This window comes from Zonotrichia leucophrys, chromosome 27 (genome assembly GCF_028769735.1).
Source record: "Zonotrichia leucophrys gambelii isolate GWCS_2022_RI chromosome 27, RI_Zleu_2.0, whole genome shotgun sequence".
In the NCBI taxonomy this organism is placed as follows: Eukaryota; Metazoa; Chordata; class Aves; order Passeriformes; family Passerellidae; genus Zonotrichia; species Zonotrichia leucophrys.
Window position 1 is genome coordinate 3,819,823 of NC_088196.1, and position 21,038 is coordinate 3,840,860.

A 21,038-nucleotide genomic window follows, 5' to 3' on the forward strand; every position below is an offset into this window, starting at 1 on the left:
GGTGTGTTGGGGCGGGTTCCAACACCCTCCACAGCCCCAGCAGCAACACCCAAGTGCTGGGAGCAAACCTGGCCCTGCCGAGCTGGTTTGGGTGCTGGCTGGGCTGCTCGGGCAGCGTCGGGGTGCTGGGTGCCCACAAACCTCCCCCTCTCTCTGTGGATTTGGCAGAGGGAGGGTGGAAACATCCCCTTGTGCTGCTGGGGGTGACAGGGATGGGGGTCACTCTGTGGATTCCCCCCTCACACACACCAGTTACCAACAGTTTTGTTGGGAAAAGAATCAGGAGGAGCTCCTAAGTGGTTCCTGCCCAGGCAGTGCATTCCTGACAGCTTCCCACGGCTCCATTGCCCTTCCCCTGCTCCAAAAGTGGCAGAAACCAACTTGCTAATTAAAAAGAGAATTGAAAAGAAGAATGAACTGAGGTAGGGGGGATGTCACTGCTGCTTACCCAAACAAATAAAAACGAGATACCCAAAAGAAACAAATCAGCTTTACTGAAGGAGCTGCTTCATTCCTTAAATAAAAACAGAGACCACGATCAAGCCAGCGGAGTTGGACATCCCAGGAGGGAGCGGGGAACGTTTAGTAACGGGGAGAAGTTGGGAGAACTTGTGGCCAAGGACCGACTCAGGGGTTGGCTCTTTGGCGGCCCCAGCACGGGGGAGAAGGGGAGTGGGCAGCAGCAAGATGGATTTTGGGAAGGCACTGCTCAGGCCATGGGGGAAGTGCCTGGTCCTGAGCACAGTGCAGGTGGCTCATCCTGCTGCCTCACCTCCACGCAGGGAAGGAGCCATTCCAAGGAGCAGCTTTCCTCCTTGCCCAGGGGCTGAGTCTGGTGCTGGGATTCCTGGGGCTGTGTCCCCTACGTGTTGCTCCTCTCCTTTGATTTTTCACCTTTGCTGTCCTGGGAAGGGGGAAAGAGGGAAGAGCAGCAGAGGTTTAGAGCCCCCCAAACCCCTACATGGGGGGAACAGTGCTATGGCTGGGTCTTGCCAGCAACCCCCCTCACCCACCTCTCTGGGCACAACCAGCCCCCCTGTGCCAACCTCTCCTCATGGTTCCAGATTTTTCCATCACGAGGCCTTTCCAGGGCCCCTCCATCAGACAATTTGCTTCTCAGCCCTCCCCATGTACAGGAACCCACCAGCACACGCCTGCCCGGGTCTGGGCTTGCTTGGCTGCCATACATGAAGGAGATATGGAAAGGGAAACCAAAAACACACATGGCATTCCAGCACGCTCACACATGCACAGCTCACAGCACTGGAGCAAGGAGATCATTCCCAGCACAGGGAAGCACTTGCATCCTGAAAAACCTTTAACTCTACTGCCTGAATTATCTGCTGAGTTCTCAATGTTTATCCTTCCTGCCTCCTAGCTCCTCCAGCCAGGGCTGGATTTTTCCCTCTCAAAATCATCCTGTTTTCTACCCTGAACAAATAAAAAAAAAAAGAGTCAACTTCAGACTTACTTTTTACGTGGTTTTAGTTTTAAAGATTTAAGTAACTCAAATTAACTGGAGCCCTGCTTACCACCTGCAACGAGAAGCTGAGGTTTGGGACAGGTCAGAGATGAGACAGTTTAAGATTTCCCCTTACAAAAGAACAAGGTTATTTTTTTGGGGGATGGGAGAGGAAACTGCAGCCTCACACACACGAACACACACCAGTGACATCTCACACACACACACACAAGGAGCAAAGGTGAGGGGATGGTACCTCTGGAGGGGGTGGCTTGATGGTCACAGGCTGGGACGTCCGGCGGGGCGGGGAGGGCTTGGGCTGGACCTGCTGCTGGACAGTGTTGTAGTAGGTGACCCCCCCATAGACCTGGGACTGCGCCTGCAGGAGCAGCAGGGTCAGAGCTCCGGGCTGGGGGGCCCTGTGAGCCCCTCCTGGCACCCACTGGGGCTGGACAGCTGCCCCCAGTCAGGGCCAAGAGGGGCTGTGCCCCCCAGACATCAGCCTCCGAAGCCACTTGTGTGTGCCCACCCTTCATCAATGTCCCCCAGCTCCAGCAGGGACAGGACCCCTGCAGTCCATGGAATCCCTGAACTTCCCAACAGCAGCTTTTCTGCCTGGACACAGCTCCCCTGCACATCCAGCCCTGCAGCCTCGGGGGAAAATGCCCTCAAAGCAGGGTGAGATCCTGCTGGGATGGGCAGGGATGGCTGGCAGCTCAGAGAACATGCAGCTCTCCAGCCTTCCACAGCGTGTCAGCCCTGCTCCAGTCACACAGCCTGTCGGCCCTGCTCCAACCACAGCACCACGGTCTGGTCTGCTCTGCTCTCATCTGCCTTTCCAAGGATCTGGGCTGATGTGTCTCCTCAGGGATTAGGTCCATCTGCCTCTTTAGAGGGTCTGATCCTCAGAGAGATCCAATCCAATCTGCCTCCTCAGGGATCTGATCTGATCTGCCTCCTCACAGGAATCTGACCCATGTCCCTACAGAATCTGGTCTGATCTGTCTCCTCAAGGACCCAATCCAATCTGACTCCTAAGGGATCTGATTTGATCTGCCTCCTCACAGAAACCTGATCCATGCTCCTACAGGATCTGCCTCCTCACAGGAATATGACCCATGTTCCTACAGGATCTGCCTCCTCAGGGACCCAATCCAATCTGCCCCCTCACAGCCCAGCAGTGACCTTAGATACCAAGCTGGGCCATGGAGCACAAAAATCCATCCCCACACTGCTCACAGCAGCCTCTATCTCCAACAGAACTGACCTCCAAAGCCATTCCCAAGGTATCCCTGGCTCAGCCCTGGAGGGGCTGTTTCCCTGCTCCATAAGGGAACACCTCAACTCCACACCCCCCAGGACAGGATTTCACCCAGTGCCTGCCACGCTCAGGGAGCCATGAGAACAATCTTTTCTGGGATTCCAGCAGCCTTTCCCCATGGAGCAGCTGTGTTATTGCACATCCTCTCCCAGGAACACCTCACATCCCACACCCCACACCATCCCACCTGCTCCTGCCTGGGGAGGAGCCACAGCACACCCGCCTTACCTGAGTGTTGGAATAGAGATGAGGAGGGGGCGGAGGGGGCAGAGCTCCAGGGGGGTAGGGGTAGCCAGGATTGCCGAAATTCATCACTCCAGGGGCAGAGAAGTAAGTCGGAGTGAGCAGCTGCTGCGGCGGGGGCTGCCCCGGGGGCATGGACACTGCTGGGGGGTACAGGCCGGGGTTTGCCATGGCTGGGGGCGTCTGGTGGGGGTGTAAACCTGCAGGTGAGCCAAAAGAGAGCGTCCCTGGGTAGCAGCAGGAAGGAGCACGCTCTGCTCCCTGCTGGGGAGGGACACAGAGCAGCAGAGCGCAGCCCCCTCCCCAGTTCCGGATTCAGCAGAACCAGACGTGGCCCCACAGCAACTCCACTGCAGGAAACAATTTGTGTGGGCAAGCAGAGAACGTGTTAGACAGCTCCCAGTTCTGCTTTTTCCTGAGCTACAGGGCCAGGGAGTGAGGAACCAGCCCTGTGCCCACGGAAGGGAGCGGCCCAGCCTGCTGAGGCCCCACAGGGACCTGCAAACATCCAGCTGGGAGCTGCCAAAGGTTCAGCTCCCCTTGCCCTGCACTGCCTGGAAGCTCCAGAAACATCTATTTTTTCTTTCATTAAAACTGATACTGGTTCGGCCTTACTGCAGGAGGGAGCAGGTCTCTTCCATGTTGTAGAAATTAAGGAAAATGGATTCCTCTCTGTGATGGAGGCTGTGGGAGAGCAGAGCTCTCTGTTGCCCAGGCCCAGGGGTGTCCCACTGGCTCCTCACCTGGATGAGGGAGGTGCATCTCCGGCTGCACAATCATCCCTTGGGGCGGCAGCGGGGCTGGGTTCTCACCGTGGGCGTAGATTGGTCCCTGGAATTGTACTGCAACAACACATGACAGGCTGTGAGGAAAAGCTCCATGGAATTTCAGTCCCCTGCAGCTGGGCACACACAGCCCAGCCTGCCCCGAGGGCTCCCACAGCACACAGAGGCTCCAGGGCTCACAGATGGGACATGCTCCCTAAAGAAAAGCCTCCTACTCCCTTTACAAAGCAGGAAAATACTCAGGGAATTTCTTCTCTAACACTTAAAATGCTGGAGGGAATTCCTAATCCATCCCCAGTCCTGTTCTCCCCATGCTCAAATGTCAAAGACCTCAAAGTTCAATTTTAATCCCAGTTCTCAGGAAGAATTGGGGTGTCCTAAGAGCCCTGGCACAGAGAGGGGATAACACTGAGGATAATTCCATGGGTTTAAACACAACCAGGCAGGCTCCCAGCTGCCTTTGAGATACTGCATGAGAGGACACAGTGCCACTACAACAAACAAAAGAGAAGATAAAGTCCCAACTGCAACAGGAGTGGGGGTGATCCCTGCTCCAGTTGATCACATGGACCAGGGATCACAAGGAGCCACAGGAGCAGGAAAATACTCAGGGAATTTCTTTTCTAACACTTTAAGCTGGAGGGAATTCCTAAATCCCAGTCCTGTTCTCCCCATGCTCAAATGTCAAAGACCTGATTTAAAGCTCAATTTTAATCCCAATTCTCAGGAAGAATTGGGGTGTCCTAAGAGCCCTGGCACAGAGAGGGGATAACACTGAGGATAATTCCATGGGTTTAAACACAACCAAGCAGGCTCCCAGCTGCCTCTGAGACACTGCATGAGAGGACACAACAAACAAAAGAGAAGATAAAGTCCCGGCCCTGAGAGAAATGGGGAGATCCTTGCTGCAGTTGCTGACATGGAGCAGGGATCACAGGGAGCCACAGGAGCAGGAAGGAAACACTCACGTGGGTCGTAGTAGTGCCCTTCCACGATGCTGATGTGCATGGGGGGCGCAGGCTCCGGCACGGGGGGTCTCTGTCTCTGCGATGAGTAGCGCTTCACACGCCCCCCTGGCACTGCCTGTGAGAGTGCAGGGATCAGGGGGGCTGTGGGGCACCCCAGACCCCCACACCTCCCCTGGGTCACCCCCAAACACCCCCAGAATGAGCCTGTAATTAGCACAGCCCCAAGGGAATGAGAGCCCGTGTGCAGTCACGCTCGGGGATCACGCGTTACCATCTCCTCCATCCGGTTAAACTGCGGCGCTGGCCCAGTTCCCACGTGCACATGGTTGGGAATACCTGAGGAAGGAACACACTGCTCATTACTGGGGTTTGGTGCTGGTTCCCAGGCTGGAGCTGCCTCACCCGGGGGCGTGGCTGCAGCTCAGATCCCTCTCCCATGACATGGAACCTTTGGACTTCATGGCCCCAGTGATTTGAAATATTCAGGGATAAATTAGAGGCTGTTTTGTAGCTGCACATTCATTCATTTCAGGCATTTAGCAATGCCTAAATCCTGTTTCAAAACTAAATCCACAGCTTGAAACTGCTCTGAGCTCTGTGTCTGCTGAGACACAGATCTCTTCCAGGTGAATCAAGGATCCATGTGGGATCTGATGCTGCAGTTTAAACCCTGTGCAGGGTGGAAACACTTTTATCACAGGCTCCTTTGGATTCCAACAGCAAACTGAATCCATGTGAATTCACAGCACAGTGAATTCTAAACCATGGCTTAAAACCCCAGTTTTTAAATTCACAGCAAACTGAATTTGAAACCATGGCTTAAAACCACAGTGCCAAGGTGATCACAGGTGATTCCAAGGGAGGGAAAATGGGTAAAACAAACACTGGAAGTGCTCATGGATCACTGACAGAGGGATACAGAATGGACGGATGGGAACCAAATGCTTCCCAGAATAATTCCTCCCTCCTCTGCTAGGGACAAAAAGGGACAGCAGAGTCATCATCCTTCTCACAGCAGAACATGATGATGTACCTGCAGCCAAGAGCTGGCCTCTGGGAAATTTGGGAAGATGCTTCATTTTTGTGCATTAAAAAAAAAACCCTAAACCAGACAATCTCAATACTTTTGAATTTTGGACATTTCCAGCCTGTCCAGGGGTCTGTTCTCACAGATTTCACAGTGCCACCAGTACCAAATGACTTCTGGTTCCATAACCTCAACCTCACAGACACTTATGAAAGCAGCAAGATGCTTCCCTCTCCTTGCTCCAGTTTTACTCCCCTCGGGAAGCATTCTAACACTTCCCAGCACAGACTCTAATTCTGCAAAGGGATAATTATACCTGGATGACCTCTCTGTGGATGTGCAACTGGAACTGTCCTCAGCTGGCACCAGAGTTACTCTGTCCCATGTCCTCCCTCCTCCCAGGCACAAAGGGATCTGCCAATCCCTGCCAGGCCTTGGCTGTTGGTAACCAAACCCCAGTGCCAGGAAATGAGCTGATAAACACGAAAAAGTTCCTTTCTGCTCTGAGCAGGACACCACAGAGCCCAGTTATTGATCCTTATCTCGTGCTCTCCTGCAGCAGGGGTCAGTCTTGCTGACTGGGATCCCTTCTATCCTTCCCAGCCCTGATTTCATTCACCTACACAAAAATGTTTAATTTCCCTTTTTCTCTGCTGTTTTATCCATACTGCAGCATTTTCTCAGCAGAAACCACCACTCTGCACCCACCCTGCTTGCACAGAAACAGCTCAGCTCTGACCAACTGCACAGATAGGAGGCCCTGGGCTGCTGGAAAAGCAGGAGGCTGCTCCCACTTACCCCTCAGCTCCCGGGGAGGGATGAACTGGGACTGCCCCGGGCTCCAGTTCTGCTCTGTCAGGTTCATTTGGGTCATCTCCTGCTCAAGTCCATCCACGCTGGATTCCACTGGTGACTCCCAGTTGCTCTTGGCTGCTGTGGGGGAGCTCTCAGCTGGCGTGGCTTTTGGAATCACAGGAGCCAGCCCCTCAGAAGCAGGCACCTCCTCTGCCAGCTTCCCTGCCTCCCCAGCCTTGACTCTGGTCCTTCTTGCCCGGGAATAAGATTTCTTCTCCACTGGTCTGTCCGGTGGTGGCTGCACAGCATCAGCACCCGTGGCTTGGTTTTCCAGAGCTCCCTCCTCCTTCCCAGGGCTGCCATGGACGTGTCCCACCTCCAACTCAGGGGACGTGTCCCTCGATGGGCTCTGCTCTGCGTGCTTCCCACGGTAGCCACCCTCCTGCTTGGCTTGTTCCCCGTTCCTGTGCAGCACAGGGGCCTCTGAGGCTCGGTAGCCTGGACGTGTGTCCTTGTAGCCCCCCATCCTGGGGTAGTTCCTGGCATTGGGCATCCTGCCAGCGCTGCGGCTGTTGTAGGAGCGTGGGGGAGCCGAGGGGCTCTTGGCACCCTGGTGCCTCGGGGGCTTGGGGGGCCTCTCGTTGGACCAGTTGGGGTCTCGCTGAGGGGGACTGCCAAAGCTGAGGGAGAAAAACAGAACAACTCATTAGGAAGAAACTGCTGGGTGGGAAGAATCACTTGTATCAGGGAACACCTTCCCAGTATGCACATCCAGAAACCCCAGGAACGTGGTCCCACATGACAGAGCTTTCCCTCTTTGCATCCCCAGACCTGTTCCCTCTCCCCAGGACAACCCAGGCCCTGGTGTGACCCTGGGGCTCACCGTGGCTTGCGCATCCTGCGGGGTTTGATGTCGTCGGGGTTGTGGGCTGAGCGGATGTCGTACCCATACAGAGCAATCAGCTCCTGCCTGGTCTTGGGGGCCTGCTCATCCTCACGGAACTTGTCGTGTTCCCAGCGCCCCTCGTCCTTCCACAGCTTCCGCTGACGACCCTTGGGCCTGGAAAAGGGACACAGGGAGGAGCAAGGGGCTGTAAGGTCATGATGTGGTAGTTTTGAGCAGCTCCATACAGAGCCTGAGCATTCCTGGGGCAGGGAATGCACAGGAAGCAGCATCCGTCCTTCCTCCCGCTCCTCCTGCCCAGCAGCTGCTGGTGACCCTCTGCTATTTGGGAAAAGCAGCTGCAAGAGTCACTGCTGCCTGGCACTCCTTCCTCCTGCTCCTCCTGCCCAGCAGCTGCTGGTGACCCTCTGCTATTTGGGAAAAGCAGCTGGAAGTCACTGCTGCCTGGCATGAGACTTTTTTTGGTGGGTGTTGTGCATCTCTCCTTATAAATAAAGATCTGAAGTGTCCTGGCAGGTAATAGAAGCATAGTCCTTCCCAGTTCCTCTCACTCCTCCTGCCCAGCAGCTGCTGGTGACCCTCTGCTATTTGGGAAAAGCAGCTGGAAGCAACTGCTGCCTGGCACAAGGCTTTTTTGCTTTTGTGCATCTCTCCTTCAAAATAAAGATCTGAAGTGTCCTGGCAGGTAACAACACAGACCTTCTCAGTGCATCCCACCGAAGGAAGGAGCCCTGCTGCCAAAGCTGGCCTGGAAGCTGGCCTGTCCCTCCCAGAGCCCCAGGGGGACACTCACATACCTGACCTCCTCCTCCTGCGTCTGCCCTCGGAGGTCGTGCTCAAAGAAGAGCCCCTTGCGCGGGATGTACGCCGGGTTCTTGCGATCCTCATCGTCATCCAGGTGCTTGGGAACCTTCTTCCCAACCTTCTTCTCCACAGGCTCGGTGCTCTCCTGTCAGAAGCAGGGAGCTCTCACCACTGCAGCAGTCCTGCTGCCAGCCCCCAGCCCGGAGCCGTGGGACACCCACCTGCCCGTCCCCGCTCTGCCGCTCGCCCGTCACCGCTCCCTTGGCATCCACCTTCTCACTGCCCTTCTCTCCTCTGGCTGCTGACTCGCAGGAATCGTTGCTGTCCTGCTTCAGCTCCACCTTGGAGCTTTCTTCCTCGCTGTAATCCTCTTCCTCTGCCTGGGAGACACCCAGTGACTCAAATGTGCTCCGTTACCAACAGATCTGCCAGGAATCTCCCCAAATCTGGAGTCAGATCCGGCAGCAGACTGCCCAGAAATTCCCTCAGTTGTGGAGTGAGATCCCTGCTCCAGCTGTTAGACATGACTCTTCCAGAGCAGATGATTAGCTTCTAAAATTCTTCCTATCCCCGTGTTTTTACAGGAAAAGCAAAGGTTAAACCCAACCTCTCCAAAGAGAGAGAGGATTCAAGAGGTTTTCGGGAATGGAGCTGGGATCAGCTGCCCCACAAAGACGTGAATCCCACCACTCCAAAAAGGCTCCTGCAGACTGGGAACACTGGTGATCTCAGGCCCTTCCTTCCACACCGAGGGCCGGGATCCAGCCAGGGCCACGTTTCCAAATTCCCTGGAGTTCCTCAGCTGACTCACTCTGCTCAGGAGCATGACCTGGTTTCACCCCCAGGAGCCTCCGGAGGCTGGAGCCGAACTAAAAATAGCTCGGGGTGATTAACCAAACCCTGCTCCATTTTCCTCTTTCAACACAGCCCTTGCACATCGCCTGCTCCCGGTGTTTACGCTGGGGAAGCCCAGGCTGGGCATTATTTTTAGGTACAGGAACAGAGTCATCCTGGCAAGGCAGTGATGCAACAACCCCGCTGCCACTGGGAGCCTCCACGCGGGATTCCAGGCTGGAAGAGCTCTGGGAGCTGCCCCAACACTTCTGCAGCCTGCAGTGCTCCTTCCTTGTTAATGGCATAGATTAATTCCCAAAATGAGATTAATTCCCAAATAAACAGCTTGGATTTCCTCAGCCTGGTGGTTTGGATGGTCTCTAGCCACTGTTTCCCTCAAGATTCCCAAAACACAGATGGATTTTCCTTAGAAAGCCTTCACTGTAATTCTTAGACACCAGAACTTCTCTAAACTCCTTGTAAATCTCAAGAAAGCTTTCACTATAATTCTTAGACACCAGAACGTCTCTAAACTCCCTGTAAATCTCAAACTTTAGAGTTCTGAACTAAAAATCCAGGGGAACCTGCAGCCCCCCAGGCACAGGTGGGATGGGATTCCTTCAGCACCCCCTAATTCCCAAAGTGCATTCCCCCCTCCAGCTGCTCCCTCAGAACACAGGGAAGCCCCTGGGATGCTCCCAACCACCACTTTGCTTTTGAATTCCAACTAATTAAAACCCAACAAGCATCCCACACTCCTCCCACGCCCTTCTTGGCCCTGGCAAATCCAGTTCCCAGTGTGAGGAGCCAGGAGGGATTTTCCCTTGCACACACTGGCCCTGCACCCTCCCCAGCAGCACAGTGACACTGGTCCCAGTGCCAGGGGCTGGGAGTGGGGGAGGAAATTTCCTCAGGAGACACAGGGAAGGGATCCAAGGACACAAATGAAATTCCATGGGAATCGGGGGCTCAGCAGGACAGGGGTCAGCCTCACCTCCGAGTCCTCGGCGCTTTCGTAGTCAGAGAGCACGGCTGTGGGGAGGGAGAGGAGAGGGGTCAGGGCAGGGCTGGACATGGCTCCCCTGCCATGGGACCAAACCCTTCCCAAAGGGAATTTGGATGCCAGCAGCACCCTGGATCAATGCCACAGCCAGCTATGGGGAGCAGGGAAGAGTTTGGGACACTGTCCCTGTATCCCACATTCGCCTGCTGTTACAATATTGGGCATAGCAACAATGACAGGATTGTTTGAAAAGCTGTTTTTTGTCTGGTTTTTACTTTTTTGGCACACAAACAACCCTGCCCAAGTGCTATCACTCACCATCTCCTTCAATGCCATCCTCACTTTCCTGCAGAGAGAGAAAAGTGAGGGGTGTTAAAGCAGGGGAGGGGGGCAGCCAGGTCCTAGCAACATGGAATCATGGATTCACAAAACCACAGAATAATGGAATTGTTTAGACTGGAAAAGATCTTTAAGATCAAGTCCAACCTTCAACAAGCACCAGCCCCATGTCACCACTAAATCACGTCCCCAAAAGCCACATCCACATTTTTTGTGCACTTCAGGGAATTGGGCAGCTTGTGCCAGTGCCTGACCACCCCTTCCATGAAAAAAAAAAATCCCTCAGAACTTATTTTCTTAGTATCTACTACCCTAATACCTTTTCCTAACAGCTGTTCTTTTGTCCTAATGTCCATTTTTCCTAACACCCAGCATCCCATGATCCCACACATGATAACAACAAGGTCTGGCCTTGACCCTATTGCATCCACCCATGGAAGTTCAGCTCCAGTGACCAAGAAAAAACAAATTGGAGCCTTTCTAAGGCTCCAAGAACCTTCTAGAGCAGCTACAGCAGGGAATATGGAGAGCAAAGCACAGCCTGTTGGTGCTGGGGGTCTCCAGGGAACAGAGTGACAGTGACAGGGGAGCCAGGATCCCTCCCCTGGCAACCAAGAGCCAGGGAAAGGGCAAGAACAGCCAATAACAGAGGTTCAGCTCAAGGAAAGTGCTGAAGAAGCAAACAGCTCAGAGAAGGAAAAATGCTCAGTAAAACAGCTGCCCAGAGAAGCTGTGGCTGCCCCATCCTTGGAAGTGTCCAAGGGCAGGTTGGACAGGGCTTGAATTAAACTGGGATAGTGAAAATTGGTAGAAGGTGGAACTGGATGAGCTTTGAGGCTCCTTTCAAACCAAACCATTCCATGATTCCAGCATGAAGACAAAGATCAACCCAACTGTGCAGAAACAACAACCCCAGAGCACAAACAACCCGACCAAGGTGACGAGATAAACCCAAAACCACCAGAGAAAAACACCCAGGGAGTCAGGGGGAGCTGGAAATAACCAGCCCTGGAAGCTAAAACAGGAAAGAGCTGGAAATAACCACCAGCAGAACCCAAACCAGGAGGGAATTGCACCTGGATGTGAACTGCAAAGCAGAACTGCATGGTGGGGGGAGAGAGCAGCACCCACCCCACACCTGCCCTGGCTGCAGGGACCCCAAGAGCAGGAACAGCACCCCAAGAACAGGGATATGATCTCAAACTGGGGAGATCCAGCCACAGGGCACAGGCAGCCAGAGCAAAGCCTGCTCCTGGGGGGCTGCTCCAGCCCAGCTCTCCCCCTCACATTTTGGGGGGATTCAGCCCAATCCCCTCAATTCTCCTGTTTGGTGTTCTCCCAGCTCTCCACCCTTCACTTTGTCCCCAGTGTCCCCACACCCTGCAGGTCCCAATATCAGTCCCCCCAACAGCAGAGCCCCCCCAGGTCTCTCACTCCTCCCCAGGGACCTCCATGGAGACCAGAACCCCTCTCTCAGCCCCTCCCTGCACTCGGTCCTCAATGTCCCCAAGCCCTCCTCCCTCCCAAGGCTCCTCAATGTCCCCAAGCCCCCCGCCATCCCCAAGTGCTCAGTGTCCCCAAGCCCCCCACTATACCCAGGGTGCTCAGTGTCCCAAGCCCCCGCCATCCCAGTGCTCAGTGTCCCAAGCCCCCGCCATCCCAGGCTCCTCTGTGTCCCAAGCTCCCCGCCATCCCCAGGTGCTCAATGTTCCCAAGCCCCCACCATCCACAGTCCTCAGTGTCCCCAAGCCCCCCACTATCCCCAGGGTGCTCAGTGTCCCCAAGCCCCCCATTATACCCAGGGTGCTCAGTGTCCCCAAGCCCCCTGCCACCCCCAGGCTCCTCAGTGTCCCCAAGCCCCCCGCCATCCCCCGGTCACACTCCGTCCCCCGAGCCCCCCGTTCCCGAGCCCCCCCAGCCCCTCACTCACACACTCCGACTCGGCCGCGCATCTCCGCCGGCCCCATGCGCTCGAGCCGGCGACCCCGCGGCCCAGCCCCGAGGGCCCCCGCGGCGCCGCGCGGCGGGCGGTGAGACAACCGGGGCGAGCCGGACCGGGAACGGGAGCGGGATCCGGATGCCGAGCGGGAACGGGCCGAGCGCGGGGAACCGGAGCGGAGCCGGCGCTGTCGGAGGCCGCCGAGCCCTCGCTGTCCTCGCTGTCCTGCGAGGCGCGCTGCCGCCGCCGGTCCGCCATCTTGGCCGCGGGGCACCACGGGAACGGCGCGCGCGCGGCCTCCGCCGCCCCCCCCACCCCGCTCCGGTACCGCGCCCGCCAGGGGGCGCGCGCCGCGCACGCCGGTGACGTCACCGGCCCCGCGGAAATGACGTCACACCCGAGGGCGGGTAAATCATCAGTACCCAGCGGCCTTTTCCTTGTTTATTGTAAAAAAAAAAAAAAATCCAACCAAAAACAAAAATATATAACCAACAACGAAAAGCAATAAAAAATAATAAAATAAAACCAACGAGCGGGCGTGTCCGCGAGTGACCCCACCCCCTCCCCGTAACGTTTGTTTAGAACTCGGCGGTTTTAGAACTTTATCGATTTTTTTTTAACAATTTCCGGGTTTTTAAGTTTTTTTTTTTTTTTAAAGTTTGTTTTTCTTAAAGTTTTTTTTTTGCTAATTTTTTTTTTCTTTTCGTAAACGAGTTTTCCGGCGTTCAATAAGCTCGGGGTTAATTATAGAGAGGGGGGCAAGGGGGGGATAAGACTGGGGGGGCACAGGCTCAGTGTAGGGGGGAAAAAAATGGGGAAAAATGTGGAAAAAGGGGGGAAAGGTGAGGAAAAAGGGGGAGATAGGAGGAAAAAGGTGGGAGATAGGAGGAAAAAGGGAGGTAAGGAGAAAAAAAGAGGAAAAGGGACTCATGGAGCCCCCACCCTTGGAGCCCCCTCCCCACCCATCCAGCACCAAGAGGGTCCAGCAGCACCCAGGGGCTCGGACAGGCAATAATGGCCCCCCCTCACAGCAAACCCCTCACCCGCCTCAAAACATTTAAATTACATTTTTAAAAAAACATTAAAACCCCCCAAATTGTGCGCACAGGGTTTCTATTTCACAAAAAAAAAAAAAAAAATTTTGCTTTTTTAACTCTCCCTTCTGCCCCCGCCAACCCCACTCCAGAGAGAGGAAAACCACCAAAGAGGGGGGAAAACCTCCCCAAAAGAGAATCCCAGGCGCTTCCCAGTTCCCAGCTGGCTCCAACACAATCCGCTGTTTATCCTGCTCTCTAACTAAACACAACATGAAGGCAGCAGCGGGTGAGTCCCGGGGGATGTGGCACCCCCAGACACGGGATCTGGTGCTGGTCATCCCCGTGTTCCCACCGGACACAGGAGAGCCCCAGATCCCAAGGCCACGGGCTGTGGAGTGCAGGGGTGGCACACAGGGGACTCAAGGATGGGGCTGGGATCCACCCACTGCCCCCAGGAGAGGAGCCGCAGGCTGGTGGCACTGGGAAGGCGGTGCCAGTGCGGGGGATGAGTCCGGGAAACGTTCCAAAACCCAAACGAACAAAACTTGGGATCGCAGAAGAACGAAACCATCCGTCAGCAGCTGGTGGTGACCCGCTGATGGCAGAACTTCTGGTGCCTTAGAGGTGTTCAGAGCTCCTGAGGACGGAGCTCCTGGAGGTGGTTGGAGCTCCTGGAGGTGTTTGGAGCTCTCAGGATCTCCCTTATTTCCGGCAGGTCCGGTGTGGTGTCTGCTTCTTCTGCACCTCCAGCCGGCAGCGGCTGCGCTCATCCAGCCAGGGCAGCTCGAAGTTCCTGTGGGCACAGCTGGTGTCACCTCAGAGCCCTCCCGACCCAAAATGGCCCCATCCAGACCCAAAACGGGCAGGGTGCCTTGCTAGGAGTGACATCAGCACTCGCCAGCCCCATCCCCTCCTGTCCCCAGTACTCACTGTGGGGTCAGTTTGGGCAAGGGCCGGCCAAAGGCGACGACGGGCAGGTAAGGGGTGATGAGCAAACTTTCCACTGTGGAGAGACACCAGAGCATGTGAGACCCCCCTCACGTTTACACCCCTACCCCCAACACCCCCTTCCCAAGCCTCACCATCATCTGGCTCAGGGAAAAATGAGGTAACTTCAGGTTCCGACTCCTGAATCCCTTTCCTTTTGTACATTCGGAGCTGCAGCCGCTGCAGGATTCTCTGTTCCCTGATCCGCTGGATGTCCCACCTGCAAAACAGGATGGTGGGAAAGTGAGGAGCCGTGGGGCAGTGCCAGACTCCCCCAGAGACCAGAACCCCTTGGAGAGAGAGGGTGATCACAGGGCTGCACTGGCTGCCAGTGATGTGAGAGCATCCCTCCTCCTGCAGCATTCCCAGTGCCATCCCAGCTGCACCCTGCTCCAGGTGGCACCCCAGCACCCTCCCCTGTGAGTCTGGCACTCCAGACCCCCTTTGCTCCAACCTTTTCCTTCGTTTCTCATCCAGCTCCAGCTTTGCGTGCCGTTTGGAGAAGACGCTGTCGTCCAGGTTCTGCAATGACACCAGACAGGGCTCAGTGCATCATCCCGGGGCCAGATCCCCCTCCTCAGCCTCCCAGCCACAGATGGGGGTTGTGCTGGATGAGGGGATGAGATGCCACCAGCTCTGGGAGTGGGGGACAGCCTGGAAAGCCCCTGTGGCAGCACTGATGGCTCACGTACCTCCAGGAGGTCCGAGGGGTTGGGGTCTCTCAGGGGCTCCACGACATGGTCCCTCCAAGACGGAACTGCAGGACAGGGAGAAGGGTGTTAGCCCACACCAGGATCCCCACAGCTCCATCCACCACCTCCACATTCCCTTCCTGCTCATCCTTCCCCTTGGAGCATGGCTCAGGATGCCCCAAACCCCCACCCTGAGCCAGCAGTGGACATCTGGCTGACAACCATGTGACAACCCTGCATCCCCAGCCAGCCACAGGGCAGCAGAGCTGATCTCCACCCCCTGAGCCACTCCCAGGGATGTGCCAGGCTCTGTCTGTGCCACAGTGCTGAGCCACCTGGCACAGCCCAGTTCCCACTGCTGGCACCAACCTCGCTGGGCTCAAGGCAGGACAAGCACCGGATTTGGGGACAGCAGGTGACCCCAGTGCTGTGTCACCGTGGCACGAGCCAGAGACACATTTCCCACCCACCCACAGGAAGCTGCTCCACCAGACACCAGCCAGGAGCCCTGCCCAGAGCAGGGTGACCCCAAGATGAGATTTGGGACAGCCCAGAGCCAGCAGTGGAAGGAACCAGCACCATGGCAACTTTCCACCACCACGGGCACTCCCTTTGGGAATGTGGGAGCCCTTTCCCAGATTCAGAATGAAGGTGCTGAGCCCTGCTCCCAGGCTGGAGCACTTCTCCATCATTGTCTCCATCCTTACTTGCTACAGTCTCCTCCTTTTTGGGGGAAGGCTCCCGCAGCGGCAGCGGCGACGGCGGCGGCTGGTGCCAGCGGCACAGGTACATTTCTGTGGTGGACAGGTAGGGCAGGTCGTCGGCCTCACTGACAAAGCTTTTCTCCTTGGGGTGGGTGCCAGGACCCTTGGGTGGCGCTGATGCTCTCAGCGGGGTCTCCAGGAGCGAGCGGGTTTTTTCCGGAGTCTCTTGGCTCCGCAGTTCTCGTTTACAAACAGTTTCAGCCAAGGAGCCACCCGATTCCTCCTTCCCCGGGGAGTGTTTTGGAGTTTTACTCTTCACTTTGGAGAATTCTGACACTAGTTTTTTCACAGGCGTCTTCCTCTCTGCGCTCCCAAATGTTGGCTTCCTGCAGGAGGAAGAAGAGCTGAGCCAGGCACATGGATCTGCACCAGGAATGCTGTGGGGGGCTGCTGGCACCCCCAAAACAGGGCTGCTGCACCAGGGCCAGACTTTAGCAGTTTACAGAGGGGCTTCCTCAAGATTTTGGGACCCTGCACTCCCCACACAGGCTTTCTTGAGGTTCTCCTTGACACAGGGATGAGTTCCTGGTGCTGGGTGGCCTCTCCAGACACCTCAAAGGTGAAGCCACGGCGAGTGTCCCTCCTCCTCCCCACACATCCCCCCATGCACTCTGTACCTTTTATGCCCCTTCCCGTTCCTGCCGTAGGGGAAGTGCTTGGGCTGCAGGCTCGGGGGAGGCTCCAGCAGCTCCTGGGGACACTCCAGAGGCAGCTTCTCACAGGCCTCTGCCTCAGGCTTCTCATCCACCTCAAAGCCCTGGAAGATGCGGTGCTTCTCCCGCTCGCTGTCCTTCTTCACCAGCTGCACCCGCCTTTCCATGCGCTCGATCCGCGCCAGGAGCTGCAAGGCAGGGGAGGGAGGGCTCACCTCGGGGTGGGGTCACCCCCTGGGCACCCCAGGGCAGCTGCAACAGCACAAAATGGCCACTCTCTGTCTGCTTGTGCTGCCACAAGGACATCTTCCACTATCCCAGCTCTTCCAAACCCTGCCCAACCCAGCCTGGAATACTTCCAGAGATGGGGCAGCAGAAAGCAGAGGATTTGGGGGTCCCACCCTCTGTGTGTCCTCCTCAAGGATGGAGGAGGGGGGTTGCAATTAGCTGTGGGTTTAAAGAGCACCTGGTGACCCCTGCCCATGGTCACTTGTCCCCAGCCGTCCCCAGAACTGTTTTTGGACAGCAGAGTTGGGCACCCAGCACCTCCCAAAGGTGTGGCCCAGTTTTGGGGAGCAGAGCCCAGTGCACGCAGGGTGTGGCAGCCCCATGTCCCCAGCAGTGTCACCCGGGGAGGCCGTGCCCCTCAAGCCCCATCACGGACTTGCCGCAGTGGCTCCTCCATGTTGGGGGACGCGGCATTGCCTGCGGTGACACCACGTGGGGGGGGTGGCCCTGTCTTTCCTGCCACCAACGGGGCCACCGCTGGTGGCACACGGCCACCATGGGGCTGGCAGGGGGGTCACCCATGGCTGTGGGGGGGACACTCAGCATCTATGGGGTGACACAGCACCCATGGGAGGACAACGCAGGTGGGACAATGTGGGGGGGGGCACACATGGCATTTATGGGGTGACGCAGGACACACGTGGTGGGGTGGGGTGAAGGAGGAGCACAGCAGTGGGGACCCCACAGTGTCCCCCCCAATCCTGGCAGCCTCTCATGGCTGTGATGGCCCCCAAATCCCCGAGCTGGCCCCAGCAGCCAGGGGACATCCCTTGTGGTGTGGCCGTGTCCCTCCCGGTGACGCGGCCCCTTTAAGGTTCCCCCCCCGCCCGGTCGCCACGGTAACGGGCGGCGGCCCGTTAACCCCCGCCCCGCCCCCGCCCTTTGTGCCCCCGCCGCTTTGTCTGGGGGGGGGCTGCGACCCCCGGGGGCACTCGCGACCCCCGAGGGGGGGGACCCAACCCTGCGGGTGGCAGAGACCCCCGGGGTGGGATGGGGGGGGGGGCAGAATTGTGTTTAACCCTTTGGGGAGGGGGGTATTAACCCCCCCCAGGGGGGTACTGTACCAGATGCCCCCAGTGAGGGAATTCTCAAAGAGGGGGGGATTAACCCCTGGAGTGCCATGAGGGAGAACAGTAACACCCAAGGTGATGGGGGGGGGGGGATTAACCCCTGGGGTGCCATGGGGGAGAACAGTAACACCCAAGTTGGGGGGGGAATTAACCCCTGGGGTGCCAGGGGGGTGATGAACCTCCACAGGGAGGCACATTAACCCCCGAGGGGCCTCCCCCACGAGGGCAGAACATGTGGGGCATTCACAGCCAATGCGGGAGAGTAACCCCTGTGGTGCCATGGGGGGAGCAGGTAAACTGCCATGAGGGGCACATGGACCCCCAAGGGGGTTGGATGTTAACCCCTATGAGGGGACATTAACCCCCCCAAGAAAGGGCGGCATTAACCCTCGAGGGGAGCAGAGTTAATCCTCAAAGAGGGGAGCAATAACTGCGATGGGGTGCAGAATTAACCCCCAAAGAGAGTTGGAATTAACCCTCAAGGGGATGGAATTAAGCTCCAAAGAGAGGTGGAATTAACCCCCAAAGAGGAGAGGACATTCACCCCAAAGAATTAACCCTCAAAGGGTTAATTTGGGGGGCATTAACTCCCAATGAAGTGGTGGAATTAATCCCCAAAGAAGGGGACACACTAACCCCCAAAGTGGCCACTGAATTAACCCCCGAAAAAGAGGTGAAATCAACCCCCAAAAAGGGGGTATTGCCCCGATAAGGGAGATATTAACCCCAACAAGGGGAGGGGGTAAATTAAGCATTGAGGGGACGGAATTTTAAAAAAAGAGAAGTGAAATCAACCGCCAAAGAATGGGGTATTAACCCCTAAAGAGTGGGGTATTAATCCTCGAAAAAGGGGCTATTAACCCCCAAAAAGGGGGGCAGTATTAACCCCTTGGGTGTCAGGGGGAGTGAGAACTTTGCTGGTGGTGGGCAGAATTCCACCACAATCCCAGGGACCCCTGGGGGGTGTTGGGGAGCCATTAACCCTGTGGGGAGGGGGCATCACTCTACGGGAAGGGTGTTAAAGCTAAGGGGGGGTTAAATCCAGTGGGGATCACCCCCATGGGGAGGGTTAACCCATAGGAGGGTGTTAAACCTAGAGGGGGTTAACCCTAGGGTGGGGGTCACCCCATGGTGGGGGGAGGGGTTAAACCTGAGGGAGGTTAAACCTAAAGGGGAGTTAACCCTGAGGGGGGGGGGGGGTCACCTCACAGGGCAGTGGGTTCAATCTGGGGGGGGTGGTTAAACCCAAGGAGGAGTTAACCTTGGCGGGAGTTAACCCCTTCCACGCCGCATTCCCGCCCACCTCCCCGTTCCCCCCGGTGCCCCCCCCCCAATCCGCTCCGTTTCCCCGCCGTACCGTGTCGCGCTCGGCCCGGAGCTCCTCGATCTGCCGCTCCTTGGCCTGCAGCTGCTGCTGCTGCTGCTCGATCAGGTCCAGCTGGAGCAGCAGGATCTGCCGCAGGCAGGCGGCCTGCCCGGGCGACCCTCCGCCGGCGCCCATCGCTGCGCGGGCCGCGGGCCGCCGCTTCCCCGGCTCCGCGGGCCCCGCTCCCGGCCCCGGCCCCGCTCCCGGCCCCGCCGCCGCCGCCTCCCCGGGCAGCCCGCCCGCATCCCCCGCCGCGGCCCTGCCCCCGCCGGCCGCCGGCCCCGCCGCGGCCCCGCTCCGCTCCCGCTCCGCCACCCCGCAGCCGCGGCCCGTGTGTGCCCCCAGCGGCGGCGGGGCCCGGGGCCGCCGGGCCGGCGGAGCGGGGCCTTCCTCCCCCTCCTCCCCCTCCTCCTCCTCCTCCTCCCCGCCCGCCCCTTCGGGCCGCCGCCGCCCGCCCCCCCGGAACGCCGTGGACCGCATGGCCGGGCCCCCGTTACCGCCCGCCGGCACCGCGGGGCGGCGGCGCGGGGGGCGCCGGGGGCATCGGCGCGGAGCGGCCCCTGGCCCGGGGATGACCCGCGCGGGGATGAGCCGCGCGGGGGGGCGGCGGGGCGGGGGTCGGTACCGGGCACGGGACCCCGGGTACCGGCGAACGGGGCTCGGCGCGCATGCGCCGGCGGCGGTGGGGGCGGTGGGATCCCCGGGGGTGAGGAGCGGGGCCGGTGCCCGCCTGGGGACCCCCGGGGCAGTGCGCACCCGCGCCGCTCCCCACGGGCCGCGCCGGGGGCCGGGGGTGGTCGCGACACGCGGACACGCGTGAGGCGGGGGTCCCGCGCCGCAGTACCGGGGGCGGCCGCTCGGGGGCCCCCGAGAGTGGCGGTAGCGGCTCCCCGCCCCACGGGGGGGGCTCGGGTCACGGGCCGGTCCCGCGGCGGGAGGGGACACGGAGGGGCGGGGAGGCCACACAAAGGGACCCCGAGCTGCGAGCCCCCCGTGCAGGGAGCGCTGGGGATGGGGTGTGCTGTGATTCTGAGGGTCCGCACCTCCCCACTGGCGCGCACCCCCCCACGGGGACTGAACTGCACACACAGAGCTCTGCAGTTCCTGCCGGAGGTGTGCAAGAGCGCGCACACACACACACACACACACACACACACACACAGAGTCCGCAGCACCCCCTCTGCAGAGGCTACAGCCCCAGCACACTCGTGCGTGCGCGGACACGCACACGCACACGCGTGTCCCCCTGCAGGGAGCGAGCGCAGCCCCCGCTGCAGCACAGGCGCAGCCCGCAGACACTGCAGCCCGGGCTCAGCACCCCCGACTGCAGTCCCGGAGCACACTCATTTATGCACACTCATGCACACGCACAGCCCGGACTGCAGGCACACGTAGGGACATGCATGTACACGTACACACACACACAAACACACGGAGGAGCATTTCCCCCTCTCGCGGCTGAAACTCCGCCCCTCCCGCAGCACACGGGGCCGTGTCACCGGGGACACACAGGGGACACGCGTGGCACGTGCTGGGGACGCACAGGGGACACGTGGGGGACGTGGCTCCCTCTGCAGAGCCGCGCTCAGGGACACGCAAACACACGCGGGGGGAGATCCCCCTTCACCCACCCCCTGCCAGCCTCAGGGTGCCCCTGCTCCTGGTGGCCGGGTCACAGCGGCGGTGCCACCCCCGCCGTGTGGCGCTGGGGAAGCCCCTCCGAGGTTCCTGCTGTGCCATGGGTCACATCGAGCCCT

The 21,038-nt window shown here is 58.3% G+C and overlaps 2 protein-coding genes across 2 annotated transcripts; both read right to left on the bottom strand.

Annotated features, from left to right (window-relative positions):
* Window positions 1-468: 468 nt before the first annotated feature.
* Window positions 469-12,715, bottom strand: CASC3 (CASC3 exon junction complex subunit). The gene is given in 15 exon segments (XM_064733635.1): window positions 469-904; window positions 1,719-1,841; window positions 3,012-3,226; window positions 3,770-3,868; window positions 4,780-4,894; window positions 5,051-5,115; window positions 6,605-7,281; window positions 7,485-7,661; window positions 8,303-8,454; window positions 8,531-8,689; window positions 10,138-10,175; window positions 10,465-10,492; window positions 12,416-12,440; window positions 12,442-12,595; window positions 12,598-12,715. Coding segments are annotated over 15 exon segments (2,154 nt in total). The 5' UTR covers window positions 12,683-12,715; the 3' UTR covers window positions 469-862.
* A 136-nt stretch (window positions 12,716-12,851) lies between these two features.
* MSL1 (MSL complex subunit 1) lies at window positions 12,852-19,498 on the bottom strand. Its single transcript, XM_064733898.1, has 8 exons — window positions 19,273-19,498; window positions 16,522-16,745; window positions 15,848-16,230; window positions 15,141-15,205; window positions 14,903-14,970; window positions 14,544-14,668; window positions 14,392-14,464; window positions 12,852-14,254 (listed from the first exon to the last, which is right to left on the bottom strand). The coding sequence occupies exons 1-8, from the start codon at window positions 19,414-19,416 to the stop codon at window positions 14,164-14,166; spliced, it is 1,173 nt and encodes a 390-aa protein (XP_064589968.1). The 5' UTR covers window positions 19,417-19,498; the 3' UTR covers window positions 12,852-14,163.
* Window positions 19,499-21,038: the final 1,540 nt, after the last annotated feature.